At 47.3% G+C, this 23,585-nt stretch overlaps 10 protein-coding genes across 10 annotated transcripts; 7 read left to right on the top strand and 3 right to left on the bottom strand.

Moving 5' to 3' along the window:
* Window positions 1-287: 287 nt before the first annotated feature.
* On the bottom strand, window positions 288-1,887 carry N7529_009813 (aldehyde dehydrogenase; the record flags this gene model as incomplete). Its single annotated transcript, XM_057245340.1, has 4 exons — window positions 288-432; window positions 485-927; window positions 995-1,388; window positions 1,442-1,887. 4 exons carry the CDS (start codon window positions 1,885-1,887, stop codon window positions 288-290), a joined length of 1,428 nt encoding a protein of 475 aa, XP_057093603.1.
* A 1,627-nt stretch (window positions 1,888-3,514) lies between these two features.
* On the top strand, window positions 3,515-4,674 carry N7529_009812 (uncharacterized protein; the record flags this gene model as incomplete). The annotated part of the gene is made up of 3 exons (XM_057245339.1): window positions 3,515-3,701; window positions 3,744-3,820; window positions 3,874-4,674. Coding segments are annotated over 3 exons (1,065 nt in total), but the record flags the coding sequence as incomplete, so codon positions are not given.
* Window positions 4,675-5,256: 582 nt separating this feature from the next.
* On the bottom strand, window positions 5,257-6,570 carry N7529_009811 (PCI domain-containing protein; the record flags this gene model as incomplete). Its single annotated transcript, XM_057245338.1, has 2 exons — window positions 5,257-5,286; window positions 5,338-6,570. The coding sequence occupies 2 exons, from the start codon at window positions 6,568-6,570 to the stop codon at window positions 5,257-5,259; spliced, it is 1,263 nt and encodes a 420-aa protein (XP_057093601.1).
* A 661-nt stretch (window positions 6,571-7,231) lies between these two features.
* N7529_009810 (transcription factor IIF subunit TFG2) lies at window positions 7,232-8,526 on the top strand (the record flags this gene model as incomplete). The annotated part of the gene is made up of 4 exons (XM_057245337.1): window positions 7,232-7,504; window positions 7,564-7,831; window positions 7,897-8,078; window positions 8,137-8,526. The coding sequence occupies 4 exons, from the start codon at window positions 7,232-7,234 to the stop codon at window positions 8,524-8,526; spliced, it is 1,113 nt and encodes a 370-aa protein (XP_057093600.1).
* Window positions 8,527-8,918: 392 nt separating this feature from the next.
* On the top strand, window positions 8,919-10,491 carry N7529_009809 (CCCH zinc finger protein; the record flags this gene model as incomplete). Its single annotated transcript, XM_057245336.1, has 4 exons — window positions 8,919-8,964; window positions 9,033-9,738; window positions 9,788-9,840; window positions 9,923-10,491. The coding sequence occupies 4 exons, from the start codon at window positions 8,919-8,921 to the stop codon at window positions 10,489-10,491; spliced, it is 1,374 nt and encodes a 457-aa protein (XP_057093599.1).
* Window positions 10,492-11,720: 1,229 nt separating this feature from the next.
* N7529_009808 (uncharacterized protein) lies at window positions 11,721-11,988 on the top strand (the record flags this gene model as incomplete). Its single annotated transcript, XM_057245335.1, has 2 exons — window positions 11,721-11,791; window positions 11,856-11,988. The coding sequence occupies 2 exons, from the start codon at window positions 11,721-11,723 to the stop codon at window positions 11,986-11,988; spliced, it is 204 nt and encodes a 67-aa protein (XP_057093598.1).
* A 2,492-nt stretch (window positions 11,989-14,480) lies between these two features.
* N7529_009807 (putative bZIP transcription factor) lies at window positions 14,481-16,316 on the top strand (the record flags this gene model as incomplete). The annotated part of the gene is made up of 2 exons (XM_057245334.1): window positions 14,481-15,226; window positions 15,281-16,316. 2 exons carry the CDS (start codon window positions 14,481-14,483, stop codon window positions 16,314-16,316), a joined length of 1,782 nt encoding a protein of 593 aa, XP_057093597.1.
* A 1,668-nt stretch (window positions 16,317-17,984) lies between these two features.
* On the top strand, window positions 17,985-19,046 carry zrfA (high-affinity Zn(2+) transporter ZRT1; the record flags this gene model as incomplete). The annotated part of the gene is made up of 1 exon (XM_057245333.1): window positions 17,985-19,046. The coding sequence occupies one exon, from the start codon at window positions 17,985-17,987 to the stop codon at window positions 19,044-19,046; it is 1,062 nt and encodes a 353-aa protein (XP_057093596.1).
* A 1,176-nt stretch (window positions 19,047-20,222) lies between these two features.
* On the top strand, window positions 20,223-21,815 carry N7529_009805 (MFS transporter; the record flags this gene model as incomplete). Its single annotated transcript, XM_057245332.1, has 5 exons — window positions 20,223-20,429; window positions 20,490-20,504; window positions 20,561-20,962; window positions 21,020-21,382; window positions 21,444-21,815. 5 exons carry the CDS (start codon window positions 20,223-20,225, stop codon window positions 21,813-21,815), a joined length of 1,359 nt encoding a protein of 452 aa, XP_057093595.1.
* A 278-nt stretch (window positions 21,816-22,093) lies between these two features.
* Window positions 22,094-23,351, bottom strand: N7529_009804 (FPP/GGPP synthase family protein; the record flags this gene model as incomplete). The annotated part of the gene is made up of 4 exons (XM_057245331.1): window positions 22,094-22,478; window positions 22,565-22,891; window positions 22,948-23,062; window positions 23,180-23,351. 4 exons carry the CDS (start codon window positions 23,349-23,351, stop codon window positions 22,094-22,096), a joined length of 999 nt encoding a protein of 332 aa, XP_057093594.1.
* Between the last annotated feature and the right edge of the window lie 234 nt (window positions 23,352-23,585).

The raw sequence follows: 23,585 nt of genomic DNA, 5'->3' as shown, positions 1-23,585 counted from the left end.
CGTCATATCATTGGCTGATTGTGCATTGACTCCACTGCGGTCGTTCGGGCTAATACCCACCGAGCACAAGTATAGGAGACAGTGAGCTGGATCTCTCGGACGAGAGAAAGTGGACTGCAATAGATGAGTGGATAAGATAAGTAGGGAAATATAATGCGCTACACAACATTAAACGCCCCCGAAGTAGACGGCAGTAGGAGATCTACTCATGTGCAATTGACAAAACAAGCTATAGCAAGAGCTATCCAAAACGATGCAAAAGACGCAAAGGATGCAAAAGATGTAAACTAATCCATCCAAGTCACACTCTTGGTCACCAAGAACTCATTGAGTCCCTCATCGGTATTAAAGCGACCCCATCCACTATTCTTCACCCCGCCATGAGGCAGTGCAGGCTCATCATGAATAGTCATACTGTTGATATGAACAGCCCTGCAACAAAATTAGCTCAAGTCCACACCCATCATCGAGAGGAAGAACTCACCCAGATTGAATCTTCTTTGCCATTCTCAGCCCCTTCCTCAGATCTTCCGTGAAAATTGCCGCCGAAAGCCCATACCCACTTCCATTCGCCAATCGGATAGCCTCCTCCTCACTCTCAAACGGCATACAAGCTGCAACTGAGGCAAAGGACTCTTCTTGCCAGAGATCCATATCCTCTCGTACACCACCCAGCACAGCAGGCGCCATTCTCACCCCCTCGTCACCCCCACTCCCCGCAGACCCGGAGATAAAGTGCGCGCCCGCACTCACCGCATTAGCAATAAGCGCCTCAACACGAGCCTTGGAGGCTGTGTTGACAAGCGTGGGCGGCAGAGCCGAGGCATCGGCTCCAGCTGAGAGAGCAGTCTGCAACGCCGCCGTAAAAGCAGGCATGATGGATTTATGCACAAGAATGCGATCAGTCGCCATACAAATTTGACCAGACTGCACAGTGTAGCGTCAGAATCTCACTACAAAAAGCCACAACTCGAAACAGGTATGGCAAACTCACGTTCAAAAAGGCACCCGCCAAAACTCCACCAACGGCAACCCCCAAATCTGCATCCTCGCAAACAATCGAACTATTCTTGCCTCCCAGCTCCATAAGACAAGGTTTCAAATTTGCTCCACAGGCACGCGCAATCTTTCTCCCGACAGCCGTACTACCAGTGAAGTTGATCTTCCGCACCGCCTCATGCTCAATCATGGCATTAACAACAGCAGGCGCATCCTCCGGCGCACAGTGAATCACATTCAGACATCCCGCCGGCAACCCGGCATCCTGGAAAGCCCGGCCAATAGCCCAGTAACAGCGAGGCGTCAACTCCGATGATTTAAGAATAGTTGTATTTCCCGCTGCAAGGGCGCAAGCCGCAGACCGAATCCCAAAGACATAAGGCGCATTCCTAGATCCAATTAGCAAGTACTACATATGAATCTGCGCGCACAAGATTCCCACCAAGGCACAATCCCCAGAATCACACCCATAGCCTCCTTAAACACAATCGCCGACTGGCCCTCCCCCTCAACAACAGGCACACTCCCACAGATAGAAGTGATTCTGCCGGCGACCTCGCGCAGCATACGGATAGACAGCGGGACTACGAAGCCCGCGCTGGCACCCTTGTCGGCGCCCATCTCCTGCTGCATGTAGGAGGCATTGGTCTCGAGGCGGGCTTCGAGGATATCGGCCGCTTTGAGGAGGATGTCGCGTCTCACGGTGGGCTTGGTGGCGGACCATGCGGGGAAGGCGGCGTTTGCGGCTTCCACGGCGCGGATGGCATCTTCTGGACTTGCGGAGGAGGAGTTCCAGATTGGCGTGTTTGTGTAGGGACTTGTTACTGGGAAGGTTTTTGGGGTCGTTATTGACTTGTTGTTTATGAGGAGGGGGATTGTTTCGGTCATGGTGAGGGGTATACTAGTTAGTTAGATGTGATGTGGGACAATTGTATGGAGGGTGAGAAGAGGGTTGAAAAAGCAATAAGCAAATAATATGTACAATGTGGTATGGAGCGGTTATTCGAGGGTCGAGGGTCCACTTGAACAACTATTACTATTACTCTGTTCGGAGTACAATTAATGCAGTGCTTACAGTTGATTATCTGATGCCCAGCCATGTTGACGATCTTACCGGGATTAAGAGGCGCTATCCACAAGGTGACGAGCTATTTTGTACCCTAATTTTGCTTCCGTTTTCCCGGCTGAATTTTGGTTTGCATTAATATTCAATTGGACCTGCTTTTGTGATGTGACGTTGAAGCAATGTAGTCCCCTGAGATATAAACTTCGATAAGGTGCATATCGTACGGCCCCGGTGTCACATTTTCAGGGGTATCGATTTACCTCGGGAAAAGATCGCCAAATCGCACAGCAAGAGAACCTTGGGAAGCATATTCAAGGATGAAGGTGTGAAGATTCTAACAGATTCAAATAGTCAGCCCCACTGCCGAGCGCCACGTCGACATTGGGCAAAAAAGAGGGTCTTGGAGCTCATTTTAGCCATTTATACGCCAAATTATCTGAGGCGAGGACTCCACATACCCCGATTTCGAACAGGAGGGTGTTCATAATAAATACATAAAATATCAATATATTTAACATGTTGTTCCATGGGTCTTTAAATTAAAGAGGCTGTGGTATTCTGTTACACTCATCATGATATGAAATTGATATACAGTAGACACTAAATACTCTAGGCAATCAATGGCTTGTTGATTTCCCACGCTATTGACAGGATCTACATGTCACCCCCAATTGTTTGGGAAAACCGGGAAGTCAATGGTCGAACCGTGGGTGAACCCCCTCGTGGCTTGCGGGTGGCTTTTTCCCTTATGCATCACTATATTTGGAAGACCACGAAGTAAAGTTATGTACAATACTTATTGTATAATCTAAACAATAAAAATGTATTGGGGAAATTAATAGTTTACATGCACACAATACTTGGATGCACGATTCATCTTGCTAAAGCTTAGTCTGACGCATGATTCAGCCCTTCAGCTGGTATCAGATGGCGATCGTAGGGATGTCTTTCCCAATTGAGCCTCGTTGAATTTGCCAAAACTCCACCGAGGACTCCACTTCCCAAACCATGTGTCATTGAAGTTATTTTCTCTTCTACAAATGTACAATATAGGGTTAGATGAACGAAACTACCGATTAAGAACCAAAGAAGTCCAATCCCAAAAAATAAACCAGCCCCATTTATATGGAATACGAGATTGATATAGCGTCATCCAAATTCGGAATCCATATGTTTATCCCGCTTCTGCACAAATCAGGTTCCTGATTTGGACATCGATCGACCACTAGAGATTGTGTGAGTGGGTACAATATCAGAAAATGTGATTTTGAGCTGGTATAGGGTACCAGAGGGCTCTGAAGTGCCCACTGATCTGGAGACTCGTGTGGTTCTTTATATCGTAGGCCCTCACCAATCTTGTCGATATTGTACTTCTGTTCCCAGTCATTCTTTTGATTCTTTTTTTTGCTTCTTCCCCCACATTCCTTATATCGTTACCATTGTACAACAATGGCGCCCAGTCAAAGAGGCTGGCAGATGATCGAGATCGTCTCGGTCTTGGTCAGTCTCAGCTTGATATCAGTCGTGCTGCGAATGTTTGCACGTCTCCGGAGAAGAGTTAGTTTCGGCATCGATGATTATCTCAGTGTCATGTCTATGGTTCTGATGATTGCCATGTTAATCGAGTTGATTCTTTGTGAGTAATGCATCACATCTGCATGATATCTAATATTAATAGCCCAAGGGTGCGCAATCGGAGGCAACGGAGCCCACGTTGCAGACTTAAATCCTAAAACCTTCACGAACTACTGGAAGGTATTATACATCCATAATCCTGCTCAATACAAATGTAAATCTAACCCATCCAGATCTTCCTCGCCAACCAGTTCACTTACTTCCTCCTCTGCCCATGCATCAAAATCTCCATTATCTGCTTCTATCGCCGCGTCTTCGCTACCCCCCGCTTCCAGCAATTCACCTTCGGTCTCAACATCCTAATAGCTGCTTGGGGGACAGGAATCTTCCTCGCATGCGCAGGCCAATGCCGACCACTCCGCGCCTACTGGGACCACAGCATCGCAGGACATTGTTTCAACGCGCAAGAATTTATCATCGTCAACCAAGGCTTCAATGTCTTCATCGACTTCGTCATCCTGGCCCTCCCCATTCCAATGATATGGAACCTTCACCGCGCCTGGCAAGACAAGCTCGCACTAAACGGCGTCTTCGCGCTCGGCGCCTTCGTCTGCTTCGCCAGCATCTACCGCATCGTCGTCCTGTTCTGGATCAGTCCCACAGACCCCACATACACCGTTTACCAAGCGACGCTGTGGACGCATATCGAGCCTGCTGTTGGGCTGATTTGCTCCAACCTGCCCATTATCCGCGGTCTATTCCCTGCGTTGAAGTTGAAGAGTTCCCGCAATGGAACAGGCCCCCAGTATATCAATACCGATTATACGAACTCGATGTTCTTGTCCAAGTCTAGCCCCCGATCGCCGGATCTGGAGTACATGAAGATGCAGTCGGCACTTTATAATGCTCAGATTGAGAGCAAGTCGCCCGGTTTCTTAGGTGATGATTTGAATCCCTTGAATATCAATGTTCAGACGGATATCTCTATCCAACCGAATGATTCCACAACTACGCTGCATCACTCGAGCGATGCGGTGTGAGCTTTTCATGTGACGCTGTTACGATGTGATGATCTTTATTGATATAGTGCGAGGATGGCTTTTGGCTTGGGTATCTCCCCAAGTTTTGGAAACACCTCTACTTTCCGAGCCCTGTTTTACTTTTCTACCAACACGACCTTGCCATAGCATTGCATATTATTTTTCACTTGTATTCTTTGACTATCATGTCCAATTTGGTCGTCTTTCGTTTTCTTGAATATGTCGACTACGCCGGCGACTATGTGAAATTTACTTGTACAGAGTGACGTTCTTTGACTTTGCCCATTTCTCCCACATCATGCATTACTATTTTTTTACTGCTGTTTGCGGGTATCACTCCGCTGGGCTGTTTATAGTTGACTCAATCTTATACCTACAACTCTACACCCTCACTATCCCTAGGTTAAACGGCCATGCAACGTAGTCTGTATATGTATGCATATGATCAAGGGTATCACACTACTATCTCAACGATCTAGCTCATTATGTCAACCTTTTACTGGCTAAACGGAGATGCAATGAAGTAGGTGGGCATCAATTCGTAGATATTTCGTAGACTGGTGTACACAGCAGACCTCAATGCACCATCTGGCTCGCAGCAAACTCCTAAACAAAATTAGTAAATTGCAGAACATAGTTAGCACTCGAGATACATACCGGGAATTGATCAGAAATGCTAGCCGCGACACGCTCCACATCTTCAGCAAGCTCTTGCACGCCAAGATCCCATTGTCTCAACTTGGTCCCATTGGAACCATGAGAATCACCGGTCACTTCCGCATCAAATGTAATAATTCCATCAATCTGATCAATCCGGCCCTTCAGTCGACCTTGCTCGACCATGCGTGCCGCATAAGCCTCCGCCTTCTCGCCAGCAGATAGATCACCCGAAGACTGAAGACCTAGAATCAAGCCCAGGTCATCGACTCGAATATTCTCATACAACTTGCTCGCCGCAACAAGATTGTGTTCGATAACAGCCTTATCAAGCACGGTTGTTCCATCTGACGTAACAGCCAGCTGATGCGGCGCCAGCTTTTTCGCAAATGCGGTGACTTCATCAGCCGTCAAAAGTCTATCGAGGAACATCTTCTCTAGAATGCCGAATTCCTCAACGGAAGGCGTGCGGTCATCTTTGTAAAGACGAGCGAGAGAGCGCGAGCGCTGAGGTCCCGCCGGCGCGAGAACCGCACATCGAATAGCAGCCGATAATGCAACGAGGCGGTCGCCTTCATCTACGCCCGGCGCGAGACTAACAACAAAGTACTCCTGTGCGGCGTCTAGGAAGCGGCGTCTCGCGTCCAGGATGCGAGCCTGCGAAAGCTGGAAATAGAGTTGAGAATCGTGGTCTTCGATTTTGGAAGGCAAGTTTTTGATGCGGTTCAAGAAGCCCTCGGCGTTGGTTGTATCGTCGTCTTCGAGATAGTAGCGGACAATACGGATCCAGAGACGGGCCTTGGCGTCATCGGAGACAAGACGCTGTGAGCTGTCGATGTGGATGCCCTGTAGGGCGCGGGCGGCGGCGGTATATTCCTCTTGAGATTCGTATGCGTCTGCGAGGATTTCGCGGATCTGCGAGTCTTGTTCTTCGACGGAGGCGGAGCGGGATTGGAGGAGGGTGACGGCGTGTTGGCCGACTTTGATTTTTGTTTCGGGTGTGAGGGATTGGAGGACTTTTATGAAGGAGTCGAGGAGGGGGCGAGCCGAGACTATGCTCACTTCTTCGCTGAGGATTGAGTCTAGGTAGTAGACTAGGTCTTGGGCGAGTTCGTGGCCGGTTGAGGTTGTTACCATGTTGTCGAGGAGTTCATTGTATTGCTGTAGCTTGGTGGCTTGATGAGTGTTGGCTTCGATACCCGCCAGGGCATTGGCGATCTTTTGGGAGGCCATAATGAGGGTATGAGTGAGGTTTGCGCGAACTGTTGGGAGGTGTGTATAGCTTGAAGTGAATGGGGGGTTGAAGACAAACCGAAATACTGCCTAGTTGTTATCGATAGGGACTAGGTGTATACAGCTCACAGGTGGATTTGAGATCAATGTATTTCAACAGGAAAATTCATACATTTCATCGAGTTATTTCATGTCGAATATAGTGATTTGATATGATTTGATTTTTGCTAGAGCTAAAGGTATATACATTGAAGTGTGCCTTGACCTGCCGACTGTCGTGATGCTATTGGCGACTTTACTTTTCGACTAATACATTCTAGTCGTACATATAAAAAGGACTTTACATGATCTTCACGAAGATAATAACTACATAGACAGAGCCAAAACTTCTGCAAAATTTCCTCATGGCTATTATTGTGTGAAGGACACCGCGCAGTAACTCGACAAATCGTCATACATGACTTAGTATTCACCGCCTGCCGCTTGGAGATTGAATAGCTCCATCCCGACTGGTGGCGTGGGCTCCGTCGCCAACGACCACGCCTGTCACTCTACCCTCCACTTCCTTTTCTGGTTCATCTCATCGCATATCGACGGTCGCATTTACTGACTCTCGCCGCACACTCGTTTCCAACCGCCTGCGAGCTTCCACGCTCCCAATATGGCTCAGGTCAAGCAAGACCCGGATCGCTCGTACATCAAACAAGAAAACATCAAACAGGATCCCGACAGCAAAGACACCGTCCTCGCAGATATTGACGAGGAAGATCTGTATGAAGATGCGGGCGATCTTGACTTCACCTCCGCAGGACAAAGCGTGTGGCTCTCTCGTCTTCCTCGGCAGCTCTGGGAGCACTGGGCCCACTTAGACGACGATGAAGAAATTGAGATCGGTACAATGAGAGTCGAGGGAACGCCAGATGATATCAAGCGAGTGAGTGGGATAGTCCGCATCTGCAGGTTCTCCGATAGCGTCTTACGGAATTTCTTTAGGTCAGCTTGCGCCTACACGATCGCCCTGATAACCGGGACATCCCGAAAGACTACACACTCCAAAAGCAAACGGTCGATCCTTCGGGTGCAGGATCGCATCATACTCATAATACCTACATTTTCACCGAAAAGGATATCCCTGGCGTTGAGAATCGTATGGCTTCGTTCGGCGAAACACGATCGGTCCTATACGAGTCACAGAAACGCGAAGCGAAGAGGAGAGAACAGGGCAAGAGATGGGAGCCTTATGTGCGAAAGACGATACCCAGTATGTCAATTTGCATGCAATAGTTGGGCACATTCGCTCACAAAATCTAGAACACACTGCGCTAGCAGGTGCGGTCAGCGAAGAGTTCAACTGCCTCCCCGTTGAGAACGAAGAGTTCCGACGGATTTCAGAGAAGCGAGCACTGGAAGCTTTGAAACCTCGAAAGGAAACCGTTTTCATCGATAAGATTCCCGGAAAGATCATTCAAGCGCGCCATGCCCTTCCCAGCGAGAAGGGTCAATTTGTGGTATGTCTTCGCATGTTCTATCTTTATCCGGAGTCCAATTTACTCACTTCGCCTACAGCAAGCAACAAAGGCTGGTGGCAGAGGAAAGCCCCAGGAGAACAAGACCACCCGCATGCCACAAAACGAGCTTCTGGATCTCATCTTCCAGTGCTTCCGCGAATTCCGATACTGGCCATTTAAGACCCTCAAGGCTAGGCTCGCACAGCCCGAAGCTTATCTCAAACAGACATTGGAGATGGTTGCACACCTGGTTAAGTCTGGTGATTTTGCTATGACTTGGGAGCTCAAGCCTGAGGCTACACACGCCCAGTACTCCAATGCGATGGACAATGCCAAGGCAGAATTGCCACCAGGCGCTGACGATCCTTACGACGAAGCATCAGAGGATGATCCCATGGCATCTGGAATGGCCACCGATCAAGATGATATTCAGTTCGAAAATGTTTAGTCGATATCACATAGTTATCTATTGTAGCATAGGACCCGGTGTTATGGCTTTTAACAGGAGGCAGGAGTCCGGATTGATCCCAAAAAAAGTCGTAGAATGGACAAATACCTTGCAAAAACCTTTCTCAATCTAAATTTTGAAGCCGAAGTTCTGTTGGAAAATTACCTATTGATGCAAAGTTGTGAAACTCGTCGATCAATTACAGGCGCATTGCTGATCAGCACGTGACCGGATACGCCACCGGCGGTTATGAGCGCGTCTCTTGCTTCCTCTGCATCATCATCAACTGGCCTTCTTGATTAAAATTCCAACAACCTTTGTCCTTGTTTCCAAAAATATTCAGAAGCTTGACGCTGTCACCTACTAACCTGATTCAGCTGGATCTAATCAGTATGACCGAAAACGATGATCTGCTGGCCAAGATTGGTCAACTTGCAGGTAAGATGGTCAAAATCAGCCTACTTTCAACGCACTTCTAACTTCACAGGTCAAATCAACCGGCACAGGTCTCAAGAAACCCAGCAAACTAATCATCAGTCTCAATACGTATCTCGTCATGCCCCATCACATCAAGGATGGGCCCCATACTACCGGGGCCGCGGTCGAGGCCGTGGCCGAGGAGCACCAGCTCCCACACAGACACCGCACCCTTGTTCTCAACAGCAATTCTGGCTCAAATTCTGGCTCCAACGCATCGCCCACCACACCAAGCGACTACACTGGTGAAGCGCGCTCCACACCAACGTCGGCAACCTCGACTGGTAACGGCTGGATTGCAAAGCGCGATCGTCATATGCAGCTGATCAACTCTGCCGTTTATGACAAAGAAACCCAAGCCAGATCTAAAGCAATGGAGGAGACCCGCAAGTTGAAGGAACAGAGACGAGCGGAGCGAGAACAAGCCAAAGTACTCCGATATGCGCAGGGCCCCGGCGCTGCTGCCATGGTCTCCACCTCCGCACATCCTTCAGCTGGCCACCAGATCATTGTTGATGATGTCGCTTTCAAGGTCGCGCGAGGTGGCAGTAAACTCATACGTATCTCAAGTGCGTGCCTTCCTGTTATCCTCCATTCACATCGAATTGGCTTACCCTTCATAGATGACCCCAGTACTGCCAACAACACCCCCAAACGCGTCACGGTTGCCGGAGTGCCATTTGTGCGCAGCAAGAACGGCAATCTGCACCGTCTTGCCGCCGTAGCCTCGAAGAAGTGAGTTCCGTCCCAAACGATGTTTAATCATATACTGACATATCTTCAGAAACGACACTGTCAAAAAACGCGACGAGCTTTGCAAGAGATTTACAACGACCGGTATTTTGTTTTCCGATGGGCCATACTGCTCTGATTTCCTCTCCATATAGGTTCGAAAACTGACAATCCTTTATTTACTCAGGCGCATGCTACAAAGGCCCGACATGCCTCTTCACCCACGACCCCAGCAAGGTTGCCCTTTGCAAAGACTTCCTCCAGACAGGCCAATGTGCCGCAGGTAGTAGCTGTGATTTATCCCATGAGCCGTCACCCCACCGTTCCCCCGCCTGTGTGCATTTCCTTAGAGGTCGTTGCGCCAATCCGGAGTGTCGCTACGCTCACATTCGGGTGACACCCGGTGCTCCTGTTTGTCGCGCATTCGCAACATTAGGATATTGCGAGAAGGGTGAAACATGTGAAGAGAAACATGTTCATGAGTGTCCAGACTACGCCAATACCGGCGTCTGCCCCAAGAAACGCTGCCAGCTGCCGCATGTTGACCGTGCAGGTCAGATCCGCAAGGCTGCTGCTGCTGCCGCCAAGGCTGACTTGGATGAGGATGAATCTGACGCTTCTAGCGAGGAGGAGAATTATGACGCCATCGACTCAGACGATGTTGATTCGGATGGGTTCGATGACTGCCCCGAAGAACTGATTGAAGGCGTGGATAGCGGCGAAATGTCGCAACAGCAGGATTTCATTGCCTTCTAATCCATATCTAAATTCTGCTCTTTGTAGTTGATTGGATAGCGTTTCATTTTGCATCACATACCCCGCAGACGTTGATAGTTTGAAGATCAGGAGGAGGAGAAGAAGAAGAAGAAGAAGAAGAAGAAGAAGAAGAAGAAGAAGAAGAAGAAGAAAAAGAAGAAGAAGAACAAGAAGAAATCAAAAGACAATGAAAATAGCAAATGGAACATTTGACTCTCAAAAGGATTAACTGTATTATCCAAGTACTCATAGTATTCCTATTTACCCGGCCCACGATATAGTTACTTCGACGTAAACATGTGATAAGTAACATTCAACATCCACCTGCAGAGACCTTGTCCTGCTGACTGGTAACATTAGATGGAATGCTGTGTGACAATGGATAAGCCTCATTATGTGATTGAAAGCTACAACATCTCATGTCGCATGCTTTATTGAAATGCTCCCCAGGATATCCTTCCGAGACCCTACAAGGATGACCCTATATTGGTGAAACTCACTGAAGCCACAGAAGCGACTTTGGAATCCTTGGAATAACTCATTCAAGTGAAATAGAAAACTTGGTACTTCCCGTGAACGTTAGAGTGATATAGACATGCAGATATTTGTTCTTGGACTTTGCAAGTGCGGCGAATCCATGATGTGGGAGATATAACCTTGCATGATCTACATAACCACGTTTTGCTAATGACATGATCAAAGACACAAAGTAGAGAAAGCAATATGAGATTCCCTTTTTATCCTGCAAGCTGGAACGAAAGCTATAGCTTCGGAGTTCGAGTTTAAAATATCTGAAAATTTGTAACATGGGGGATATACCCGAGTTGTGCTGAGGAAGAGACGGTGACCCACTTTGTATCAAGCATCTCTTTGTATCAAGCATCTCTTTGTACCAAGCATCTCCTTGTCCGAACAGGCATCAGGCTACAATGAAAGGAACAAACCTTCAACTTGAAACATGGTCTATAGCGAGAAAAAATCGGAGAATCATCACAACTCCATACGAAGAGCCTCTATCACGTTGTGATCTAAGGCATCAGTGGCTATCCTGCCAAAAGTACTAAGCCTTGCCCGATCATTCAGCTTTGGGCTTCATCTGTCGAAGTTAATGTTGTAGGTCTCGATTGGATTATTTGATGAGACGGACAAACTATGATTCAGACAGGAGAATACCAAAACAGGGCCAGCAATCAGAAGAAAGGACCCAACTTTCGGACGAGAACAAGACAATGACGTACTCCAATAGCGACAGTGAAAACTCCATCCACTCCCATCTTTATTCCAATATTGAGATCAACCGGTCCACCCATCCCTCGACCCAACCACCATAACCGCCGAAAGCGACAAGAATTACCACTAACTAGGTACCTTACCGGTGGAGGCTCCCACAACAAAGAGCAAGCACGTATGGGTCCAATGGAGACGGATAGCACTCCGATAGGCAGCGAGGAAGCCTCGAGATGGAAACAGCAGCCAGTGGACGAGAGCGACCCGTAGGGAGCATCTTGTGGCCGGCGTCGTCCAATCCCAGCCCGCACAAGCGTCGCTGATATGCCCAATGACCCAGTGCGCGAAGTCAGGCGAGTACTGCTGCAAAGTGAGGCTTTGAGATCGCTTTGGGTCTAGTCTACCGGGGAAACGAAAATGCTTTGGCTTGGGCACATACGGTATTTGGGAGTATAAATTGTACTATATATGGAGCCGCGGAAGGAGTGGGCCGTTGACAGGCTTAGTATTGGATGAAGGAGTGGAGATGTGGACCTGCCATGGACTTCTAGCTTGTTCAGAGAAGGCAGATCACTAGGGAGTTTTCATTTGAGTCATTTTGGAGTTATTGGGAGTTTCAGAGCTTTACTGCGGGAAAATTTATTTTTTCAGAGTTGGTTCGGTTGGTCTTTGGTGAGGGGTTCAACTACTATGTACGTAGGGTTATGGCGCAGTAGGGGTTATGGCGCAGACATAGCGGCGCATAATGTATGGTGTTGGGTTTTGCTTAGTTTGAAAATGGCACGACTGGATCATATGGAGAGTTTGATCGGGTACCTTGCACTGAAACGAATTCTGATGTCTATGACTAATGAAGTAGACGGGGTGACCGATGGAAGGACTGGATCTCAATTGGACGAACTTGGTTCTTTCACCGCTAGATTTCATCCGGGTTAAGTTTCCCACCGGCGGAACTGCCGCCCAAGTGTCAGACCTATCATTGTCACTGCTTTATGTTTACTATGTATAGACTGCGAACAGACTCAGGGGCCTGACGCCGAGGGGCTTGTGCTCTGAGAAACGGCTGAGACGAGTTGACAGGAACAAGCTCCGACTGCGTGCTTTTAGGCGGCAACGCTGAATAAGGGGCTTTATGAAGTTCTGGGGTGAGAATGGGGAGAGAAAAAGCCAAAAACGAAAGGTGTTGATCTTCTTGATTGGCTGCCTTGGATTATTGGATCATTTGATGTTTCCTAAGCCTAAGTATAATAATGAAGGCGGAGTATAGGCTGTTTACAGAGGTACTTTGTAGAAACGAGACGGGTCTGAAGTAGAATTAGTCCCGACAAATACGATGGCATCATGTTCCCTGCACTCCGCACAGTCGATCACGGTTTACATGTGGTCTGTGAGCGAAGAGTTGAAAAGATGGCTGCTTCAGCCATATGGAAGGTGCAGGGCTGCAAGTCGATCACTTGTGATTTTCGACCCAAGATCCTCACAGACTCATCTGCTTATTTACTTCACAGTATATATTATTTACATCATTTTGGAAATCTCAAATTCAGATACTAGTTATCGTTCACCTTGAAATACCATTTATCTTCGAAAGACTGGATTTTCTTTTCTTCTATTCTTTTTCATTTCATGGTCGGCCCAACAGTGGACCAGCGGGCCGAACCCGTACCAGAGATTCATTTTTCATGGAGAACCCTACCTTTGATGAGACTGATGATGAAACTATATGAGTTATACATATATGTATGTAGGAAAATACTGTATCGAGAAACAAAAAGTAAATTAAAAAAAGTAAATAAAGAAAAGTACCCAAGATCGTCACACTGACTCGGGAACGATTGGCTATGCTTAAAGGATGACATCTAGACTGAACATCTGACCACTCACGGATGATGAGATTTGAGTCCGGGCATACTTATGTACTTATTATGTACTTATTGATGTACATGATCTTAGCACTGACCATGAGTATCTCATAACCTAAACACCATAAAACATAACCTAGGTAATACATATAGTTAGCACAGACCATACATACTCCACAGAACAGGGGTTCCAAGGTTACGATCACGATCTATAGGCTATTGGTTATCGATAAGCCCAACGTCTCCAAGGATCCTATTTTTCCCCCACTTGGTAAGGCGAGAAAACCCATGGAATTTGCTTGTAACAAGTACTAGTCATACAAATCTGCCTGGAAGTTATTGACCAGTTATATGGATTACATAGGTAAAATAATCTAGATTTACATCGAGACTAGAAAAGGATGAAACTCCAAATCTAGGAAAGAAAATTCAACAGAAAAAAAGAAGAAAAATGAAAAGGAAAATCCCAGAAATAATCAAACACCTGCAGGTCTGCCCAAGCAGAGTGATGCAGCCAATAACGGAGATGCTGTCCCCCGGGGCCACACTTGCACTCCCGCGTAGACCGCTGCGTGAGTGTATTGGGTACTTGATCGACAAAGCGATTCTCCATCCTTCAATTCGGTATTCGGTACCTGTGGAGTACAGTATCAACCGCACGAGGTTTGCAATGCGCTACATAAACTATGTAGCCTGTCTCTTTTCCCCCGGAACTAGATATTATTATTCCCCTCTCGCTTCACTTTCTAACATCATTCTATTCATTCAACTCCCTCTTTGGTTAATTCCATTTTCTACAAATCCCTTTTCCTTACTTCTTTTTGTATATCTTTTTTACTCTATAAATCACCTCTTCCCCCGCCCCACCCCTCCTTCTCAACACACACCGCCTCTTCCATAATGGCACGATATTTCCAATCTGAATCCTATCAACCATCACCTTCAACATTAGATGTGGCAGAAGACGACGAGATGAGTGTGTTGGATGACAAGATTTTGGACCCATCTTCCCACGACCTTTTCGACAGCCGCCGCTCATCCTATAACGCCCCAGCCTACTCACATCGGGATTCTGTCTGGTCCAACTACTCCAATAACAGCTCCAATATGTCCCGTTCGAACTCGCATATCGGTCATTCCATACCGATCTCGACCGGTGCACCGTTCATGTCTGTTGACGGCCCTTCCTACCAACCTTGGATGCCGAACCCCAACTCCGGGTCTTGTACCCCGACCGCGGGCTATGAACAGTATTCCGTTGAGACCGACCAGAGCACGACCGCACCTTTCTCCGGTGGTGCCGTGGGACCAGTCAGTGCGATGCCCATGAACCATATGTCCTACCGTGCTGGGATGTTCGCGCCGCCGGGTAGTGCCGAAATGACTCCGCAGTCAAGTCAGGGCTGGATGCCCGCACCAATGGATCTAGCGGATGCCCCATCGCACTCTAATAAGAGCCCTTCGTATAGGAACGACTCACCGTTGTCGATGCGGCGGGACGGTGTTCGAAAGAAGAACGCCCGCTTTGAGATCCCCGCTGAGCGCACATTGAGTAACATCGATCACTTGATCAGCCAATCTACCAATGAGGATGAGCTCAAAGAACTCAAGCAACAGAAGCGACTGTTGCGAAATCGCCAAGCAGCGTAAGTAAACCAGACCCAAGCAACCCCAATCACAGACTAACCTCGATATAACAGCTTGGACTCTCGCCAACGCAAGAAGTTGCACACCGAAAAACTGGAAGAGGAGAAGAAGCACTTCACCTCGACAATCAGTGACTTGGAAGATGCACTGCAAAGCATGAAAATCCGAGAAGCAGAGCTGCTGCGCGAGAAGAGCGAGTGGATCGCCACCCATCAGCAGATGAACAATTACATCGAAAGCATGCACATGGAGAAAGACGAGGTCATCCGCGTACACACACTGGAAACAGCCGAGCTACGCAAGAAGAATAACATCCTAATGGAGACCGTCGACAAACTGGAGCGAGGCATCAAACCCATCCAAGAAAACCCCACGGGCGACTTCAACGGCTTCGATAACTTCGCCATGGAAACCAACTCATGGGAAGACTTCCCAATGAACGGAATGCCCATGCAAGAACCCCACCAGCCAACCAGCCAGATCAAACCCTCGGAAAAGTCCACAGAACTACCGATCAGCTGGAACGCCTTCTACATGTGTCTGCTCTTCGGCGCCTTCATCGCTTCAAACAGCACATCCATCCCAGGCCACTCTCTCCCCCAATTATCAGAAGAGTACCGCGCCGAATCAGCAAATGTGCTCAAAGCCGTTCTCGCCTCATCACCCAGTCATGATCTAACTCACGCCCTCGGCACCGGCACCAGCACCGGCCCAGCCCCCGCAACAATCAGCGGCATGGAAATGGCGCAGATGAGCGTTCCATCCACGCTGGACCAGTTGCACAACACTCTCATCATGCCCACTCAAACTCAAGAGCGCGAACAGGTCTTCTCTCTCAACGCGAACCAGTACAATTCCCTGACGACGTTCCAAGACGACGGCTTCAAGCCCCAGCAACCGTCCACCCTGCAGCAGGCTCTGGCTGCTATGCAGAATACGGCTGCTCGGCAGAGTCAGATGGCGTCTTCGGATGTGCATTCGCGCTCGGTGATGTGGGACCAGGTGCCTGAGAAGGTGATTCGGGATTTCCGGCGCATGGTGCAAGATTACGCTACCCCAGTTAAGGAGGAGGGTATTTACCATGCTTGATTTTGAAATCTTGATATCAACGACAACGACAGTTGCGAGTTTTTCGCTTACTTTCTTGCATTTGTGTCTGGTCTTGGCTAGTCCGAATGACCTTTTTGCTCCTTTTGGTTCTCTTTTCTTCAAAAATGCGGACTAGCAATGGTCCTTGAAATTGGCGTGCTATGATAGATCACGCAATACTTTTTTTTATTCTTTTGCTATCTTTGTATTGGAGGTACTTCATGTTTATTCTTATGTTCTTATGTTTATGGGTTAAGGATTGGTTTTCACAGCGGTCTTGTTTAGCGTGATTTTAGCGATTGGTTTTGGAGCGGGTTGCTTTTTTCAGCTTAAGTGGATTATATTATAGGAACGACATGATGGGAACCCGGTATGTGTACAGAGCCATGGGATCCTCTTAGGGGGGTTGAGAATGGGACATGAGAAACGAAATGTGATATGAACAATCCTTGCATGTGGCGATTGCATTTTCTACTGTGCTGACTATGATGATTTAAGTTTCCATGGCTCATGTTTTATTGATTTTTTTTTTGAACAGTCTAGGGTGTTCTGTCGCAGGGATTAGGAATGGTATATAGGATGGGATGGTCTCGTGCCTTTGACAGCATGAAGTTGCTTTTTTCTTGTTTTAAATCCTCTTTTTTTTCTGTCTCAGCTCTAGAAGTCCTTACTGGGACTAGAGTCGTAGGGTGTACTTCACTTCCAAGGTTGTCTTGGTTATTGAATGCCTTCTTCTCTTTTGTTTTAAATCCCCCAATGGCGGTGACATCAACAAATCGAAACAAGAAACGATATGATATATTATGAATTTTAAATCTACGCTCTGGTAAATATTACTATTGATTAGTCTACAATTGGTTCGCTCCCAACCGAACCAGATTTCTGTTCCACGTTTGGCGACGGTAGTTGGCCGGGCATCTGCTTCGCGGACCGCCTGGATATCAAGCTCATATTTGGAATACACAGTTCCTACATTCACATGAGCGTTTCCTGACATCTGAGTCCATATTACCATAGCACCTGCCCTTCTCAGTAACATGTCCTGTCTTCATTGTACGATTTCAAGGTTTTGGCTCCACGCGTCATCTTAACCGAAGGACCTTGGGGGTAAGTCATATCGCCCACACCCAATCAATTACTAAAATCAAAGTCCACAGTTCAAGACTTGCTTCAGAGGCTTGGTTAGCTCCAAGCTTTTTTTCCAAGAATCTCCCGACCCTTTTGAGTTACGTTTGCCATGTGTAGGGCTCGTGGTTCCTGGGCATTTGATATCCCGCAAGGGGGGCATTTGAACCCTAATTACTCAACCCAACTACATACAAAAATCCGGAAAACCATATGTTCAGCAATTCCATGAGATACAAAATGTTTATACAAAAATATTAAATAATAACGCAAGCCATGCAACCGGGGTCCGGCGCAGACTAACCATCTAGTTCATATGATGGGGGGCCGAAACGTCCCAAGGTCCCCAAAGCAACGGAGGACCCGAAGAGTCCAGATTTTTCTCTGATATAAAACGACCAAGAAACTCCTGTCATATCCGTAGCTCAAGATCGTCGCTCTCATTTCCTCCCGTGATCTTCGAGCCTTTACATCGGTCGAGGATTAAAAAGACTACCCATCCCCCCCTTCCAGAGCCATCTATATAGCACAGCATCTATCAAAATGTCCTTCGACCCACACAATGTCGACCTGGACACGGCAGACGCCGCCCAAATCGTCTGCTACCTCAACGCAGAAGGAAACGAATACGACGGCCGAATGGGCGCACGCATATCCGCCATCTTCGTAATCCTAGTCGTCTCCTCAGCAGCAACCTTCTTCCCTGTTCTGGCGCAGCGCGCCCCCCGCCTCCGCATCCCCCTCTACGTCTACCTCTTCGCAAAGTACTTCGGTGCGGGCGTGATCATCGCAACGGCATTCATCCACCTTCTTGACCCCGCCTACGACGAGATTGGAAGCAACTCCTGCGTCGGCCTGACAGGCCACTGGGCCGATTACTCCTGGTGTCCTGCCATCGTGCTCACCTCTCTCATGGTCGTGTTCCTCATGGACTTCGGCGCCGAGCGCTGGGTCGAAGTCAAGTACGGCATTTGTCGCGAGGACCCCGAGCCGATGATGGCTTCTGGTGGTGATGTTCAGGTTCAGCGTGTTAGCTCGCGTGTGTCGGCGCGTCACTCGGACGATAAACAGGTGAAGGAGATCGAGTCGCAGTCGCAGGAGCTTGCTATCGAGCGCTCGGTTAAGCAGCAGATTGCTGCGCTGCTGATTCTTGAATTTGGCGTTATCTTCCACTCAGTCATTATTGGTCTTAATCTTGGTGTTGCTGGTGATGAGTTTGCAACTCTTTACCCCGTTCTTGTGTTCCACCAGTCGTTTGAGGGTCTTGGTATCGGCGCTAGAATGTCTAGCATTCCTTTCAAGAAGGGTAGCTGGATTCCTTGGCTTTTGTGTACCGCCTACGGATTGACGACTCCTATTTCTATTGCTATTGGACTGGGCCTGCGCACTACTTACAACCCTGGTTCCTTTACTGCAAATGTTGTCTCCGGTGTCTTGGACTCGATCTCTGCTGGTATTTTGCTGTATACTGGTTTGGTGGAGTTGCTTGCGCGCGACTTCTTGTTTGACCCTCATCGCACGCAAGATGACAGGCGTCTGGCTTTCATGGTGCTTACTATGCTCCTTGGTGCTGGTATCATGGCTCTTCTTGGAAAATGGGCTTGAGTTGGCGAGAACGGTGCACAAAATGTGTTTGGTTTACAACGGTGGAAAAGGTTTTGGGATAGAATTTGGAATTAATTTGTAAGATAGTTTGAGATTGGAACAATTGATACCCCCAGGGGATGGTTTTGTGTGTGGTAAGCGCCTTCTTCAACAGCCTTTTTTTGGGATAGGTGTATATTCGATAGAGCTCATTTGTTGTAGGAAACAGACAATTGACTATATTGATGACTATGCTCGCTGATCGCAGACTCCTTCCATCAATATTTCTCAGATGAAGAGGGAAGTAGCTTGGTGAACAAGTTCGCGGTGTAGCGACCTCGTCCCCGTTGGAGCCGAGGGAAAATGAATTACCGGTAGTGAGGAAACTCGTGCTCAAAGCCCGACTGACCACCAACAGCTGACACTTGAAGGGAATTACGTAAAATAGGCAATTCTGTTACACAGGTGATTTGTAGTGTAATACCATATATCAATATATATTGGCCACTATAGAGAAGAGCAGTTTCTGGTGATAACCACACCGAGCTTTTTGAGGCACTGATTGCCCAAGGATTCACCGTGCACCCTAGGGTCATACGTTGCTATTGTAAGGTGTCGTGAGACGTAGAATCGGGCACTTTCCCATCTGAGACAGTCATTGGACCATTGGATCCCACATCAATGGCTTGCAATCAATCTGCCAATATCGAAGGTATAAGATAGATAGCTGAGCCGTTTGTAACAAGGGGTGAATGAACAACGCTGCTGGATGATATTTGTTTGACTCGATAGTGTGCTGGAAGCTTTCGTATTGTCAGGCCAGACTTGGCTATATTGACATGTCGCTCTTTTATACACGAAAAAGGATAGCAATGAAGTTTGTTTCCTCGTGCAAAACATACATACTAAATCTATGATAACCATATACTATTTGCCAATGTGGCAATTAATGTGCAAAAGGGGATTGGATCTCAATTGGTCAATATCCGCTGGCGGAGCTACCTATTCCGGCAAGTACCCGCTCCGATACTAAATAGGCAAATCACTCAACTTCGATATAGATCTGGACAAAACCAACGAGATTTGTGGAGAAAATGTGATTTTGTCTCTTATTCAAAGAGGGGTATAAAAGCTGCTCGTTTCTATTGCCTCACTTCTTCGAATTCATCGGTTTATCTTTGATATTCGTCACGAAACATGTCCAACACAGTCCAAGTTGGCCCGTACAACACCTTTCAAGAAGGTCAAGGTGAAAAACACGACAACGATCATTCACAAGTCCTGGAGACGTTGTCCAGCAAAGTGACCAAAGAAAGATGGAATCACCCACGATCCAATATTCTGAAGATCCTTGCAACATTCTGGAGCTTTCTAGTCATGGGGGCAAATGACTCTGCATATGGGGTAAGCTCCTTAGCTGCCCATTCCCCACATCAAGCCTATACTAACTATGAAACCACATAGCCACTTCTTCCATACGTGAGTCTCCCAATTCTCTCTTACGTTCATCTCTTCTGACAGTTTCCCGGTTTTAGCTCGAAACATATTACAACGTTTCTTACACAATTGTCTCTCTCCTTTTCCTATCCCCAGCCGTCGGCTATATCACCGCAGCCATTGTCAATGACCGGGCACATTGTGCTATAGGCCGACGAGGTGTCGCATCTGTTTCATCCGCTTGTCACGTCATAGCCTACATCCTGAACTGTGTTCATCCGCCGTACCCTGTCCTGGTCGTGTCATTTATTTTTGCAGGTCTCGGGAATGGACTTGCAGACTCGGCGTGGAATGCTTGGATCGGGAATCTGGATGATGCTAATCAGCTGCTTGGCTTACTCCACGGGTTTTATGGTATAGGTGCCGTGATTAGTCCGCTCATTGCATCATTCCTAGTTGCGGATGCGGGCTTGCCGTGGTATTACTTCTACTATATCATGGTACGTTTCTGCTCATATTCATTAAATCAAACTAAGCTGATTCCAACTGCTATTCAGATTGGCGGTGCTGTGATTGAGCTTGTCTTCACCGTTACCTGTTTCTGGGACTCTGATGGAGCTTCTTTCCGAGATTCCAGAAAACAACAGCCCGACGCAGACCCCGAAAAGGGCGGATTACGGAAGATTCTCTTCACAATGCCCTCTGCCCGTATCACTTGGATATGCGCTGTCTTTCTTCTCGGATATGTCGGCATTGAAGTCGCTCTTGGAGGCTGGATCGTGACATTCATGAAAGAAGTACGACACGCCGCACCATTCTCTAGCAGTATGACCTCTACTGGATTTTGGCTTGGGATAGCAGTCGGTCGAATTATTCTCGGATTCGTGACTCCTTTGATTGGGGAAAAGATCGCTATCACGGTAAGCTTTCAGTGAAACTATCCCAAGAGTTGAACAGTGCCAAAAGCTCACCATTAATCAGGCTTACATCGCGCTCGAGATCGTATTTTGTATTATTCTTTACCAGGTTCCAAGCTTCTACGCTGGTGCAATTGCTGTATCCTTCCAAGGATTCTTCCTAGGTCCTTTGTTCCCAGGAGTAGTGGTTGTCTGCACCAAACTTTTACCCAAGCACTTGCATGTCAGCGCTATTGGATTTGCTGCGGCATTTGGGGGTGCAGGTGCCGCAGTACTTCCGTTCATTGTCGGTGTCCTCGCACAGGCAAAGGGCGTCGAAGTTTTGATGCCGTTCATCTTAGCACTTTCGGGCGCTATCTTGATTCTGTGGAATTTCCTTCCGAGAATCCAGAGACCTGTTAGTCCACCGACTATCACGGGCTGTGGGGCTTGTTAGAGGGGATGTTTCAGATTCAGGCTTGCTCTAGGTTGATTGTTTTGTATATAAAAGTGGTTAGTTATACATCCTCATTTTATGTGGGTAAATAATTGGAACAAGTATATATTTCTGATATCCGGTGATTATCTAGGAGAAGAGAGAGCTATTTACGCATCGACATCCTGCATAGATAAATCTTCGGAGAATGCAATAAAACAATTACACGAGCTTCGCCAAAAGAAGACTAGAGGACTCAAACAAGGAAGAAAATAAAGATGGACGAATTCATTCTAGTCCTACTCCTTGATTTTCAACAAATCTAGTAAGCTGCTTAGCCCCGCTAAGTCATCCTCCTCTCCCATACTATCCAGCATACCCCTGACCTGGGCTGTCAAAGTCGTCATCTTCTGGCGACAATATTTGAAACTTGCAGTTGACTCGATGATCTGTATAGCGTATAACTTGACCGCCTCGTCATCAGTCCTTTGCCGAAGAATGTCTATCAGTTGAAAGTCCCCAGGATTGTTTCGGATACTGTGTATAATAGGATAAGAGAATTTCCCCTCCGTGATATCCTCAGCAAAGCCTTTTCCGTCGCTGTAAAGCTGGCTTTGTAAATTCTGATAGTCATCCCGGACTTGGAACAAGATTCCTAATGTTTCTGCCAAAGGCACATAGTCCCTAATTTGAAAATTGTCAGTTAAAGAAACCCAAAAATTGACCAAAGAGCATGGGTAGTTATCAATTTTACCACAAGTTAAACTTACTGTGAACTCTCGCTCTGTAGCTGCATCAACTTGATCGCGAGTCGAAATAGACCTCCGGTCTTGTTTGATATCATCTCAATGTAGTCTTCCTCCGTAGGGCATGTGAGGGAATCTCTCCAGTGAAGATCCATGCCCTGACCCCGATGAAGCCTTAGAAGCTCTTCTGTGAATATTTCAAAAGCATCTGGTTGATGTAGCTGGGACAATCTACTTTGAGCTTGAAAATACATGAAATTGGCCGAATTGATTGTTTGTGGTATGCCGAAGATCCTGTGAGCTACAGGAAACCCGCGTCGGAGCGTGGAAGAATCCTCGATGTCATCAATTCTATATGTTGTCAGTATATGAATCCAGCATGCCGTCAATATTTGGGAGGAACTGACAGCAAAGATGCCACATGCAGAAGGCCGACCACATCTTTGATCGTCTGCAATTTCGCCTCCGGGATCTTCAAGGCCTCGTTGAATGCGGATATGAGTTTGCCACGAATATCTTTGCCTGGATTTTTGCATAAATAGGCGTATGGCGCAGATATTATCTTTGATTAAGCAGATTAGAAATTGCTATCCATGCTTGACGAACGACTGTCAAATACTTTTTCCTCCTCCAGCTTACGCTGGTCTTGGGTGTCTGTCTCATAATTACACACGCCCCCGAATGTGGCTGTTGGGGTCTGGAGTGTTGGCGAATATTCTTTGAAGCCGAATTGAACGTCAATTTGTGATGGACTTTGCGATTGGCGCGACTCCAACGGATTGCGTTTGAAGAGAAAGTTCATAAAATGCATATTTGGAAGGATTATAAGATGAATAATAGACGCCAATATTGTGCTTCGAGATATTGAGAAACTCCATCATGGCACCTGGTTATATAGAAACAGAACTATGTCATCCTACCACGCCCAGGCAATATGACGATGCGGATAGTTTCACAAGAAATTAGCTTCACTTCAGTTTCAGGATCTTTGCCTCAAGTGGCGGCTTGTAGCCAACGGATGTTTTGTCCGATGTACGAGAAGCTG

This window comes from Penicillium soppii, assembly GCF_028829465.1.
Source record: "Penicillium soppii strain IBT 18220 chromosome Unknown utg000007l, whole genome shotgun sequence".
NCBI lineage: Eukaryota > Fungi > Ascomycota > Eurotiomycetes > Eurotiales > Aspergillaceae > Penicillium > Penicillium soppii.
Note: the sequence above shows the minus strand (reverse complement) of the source record. Positions and strands in the feature narration are given on the sequence as shown.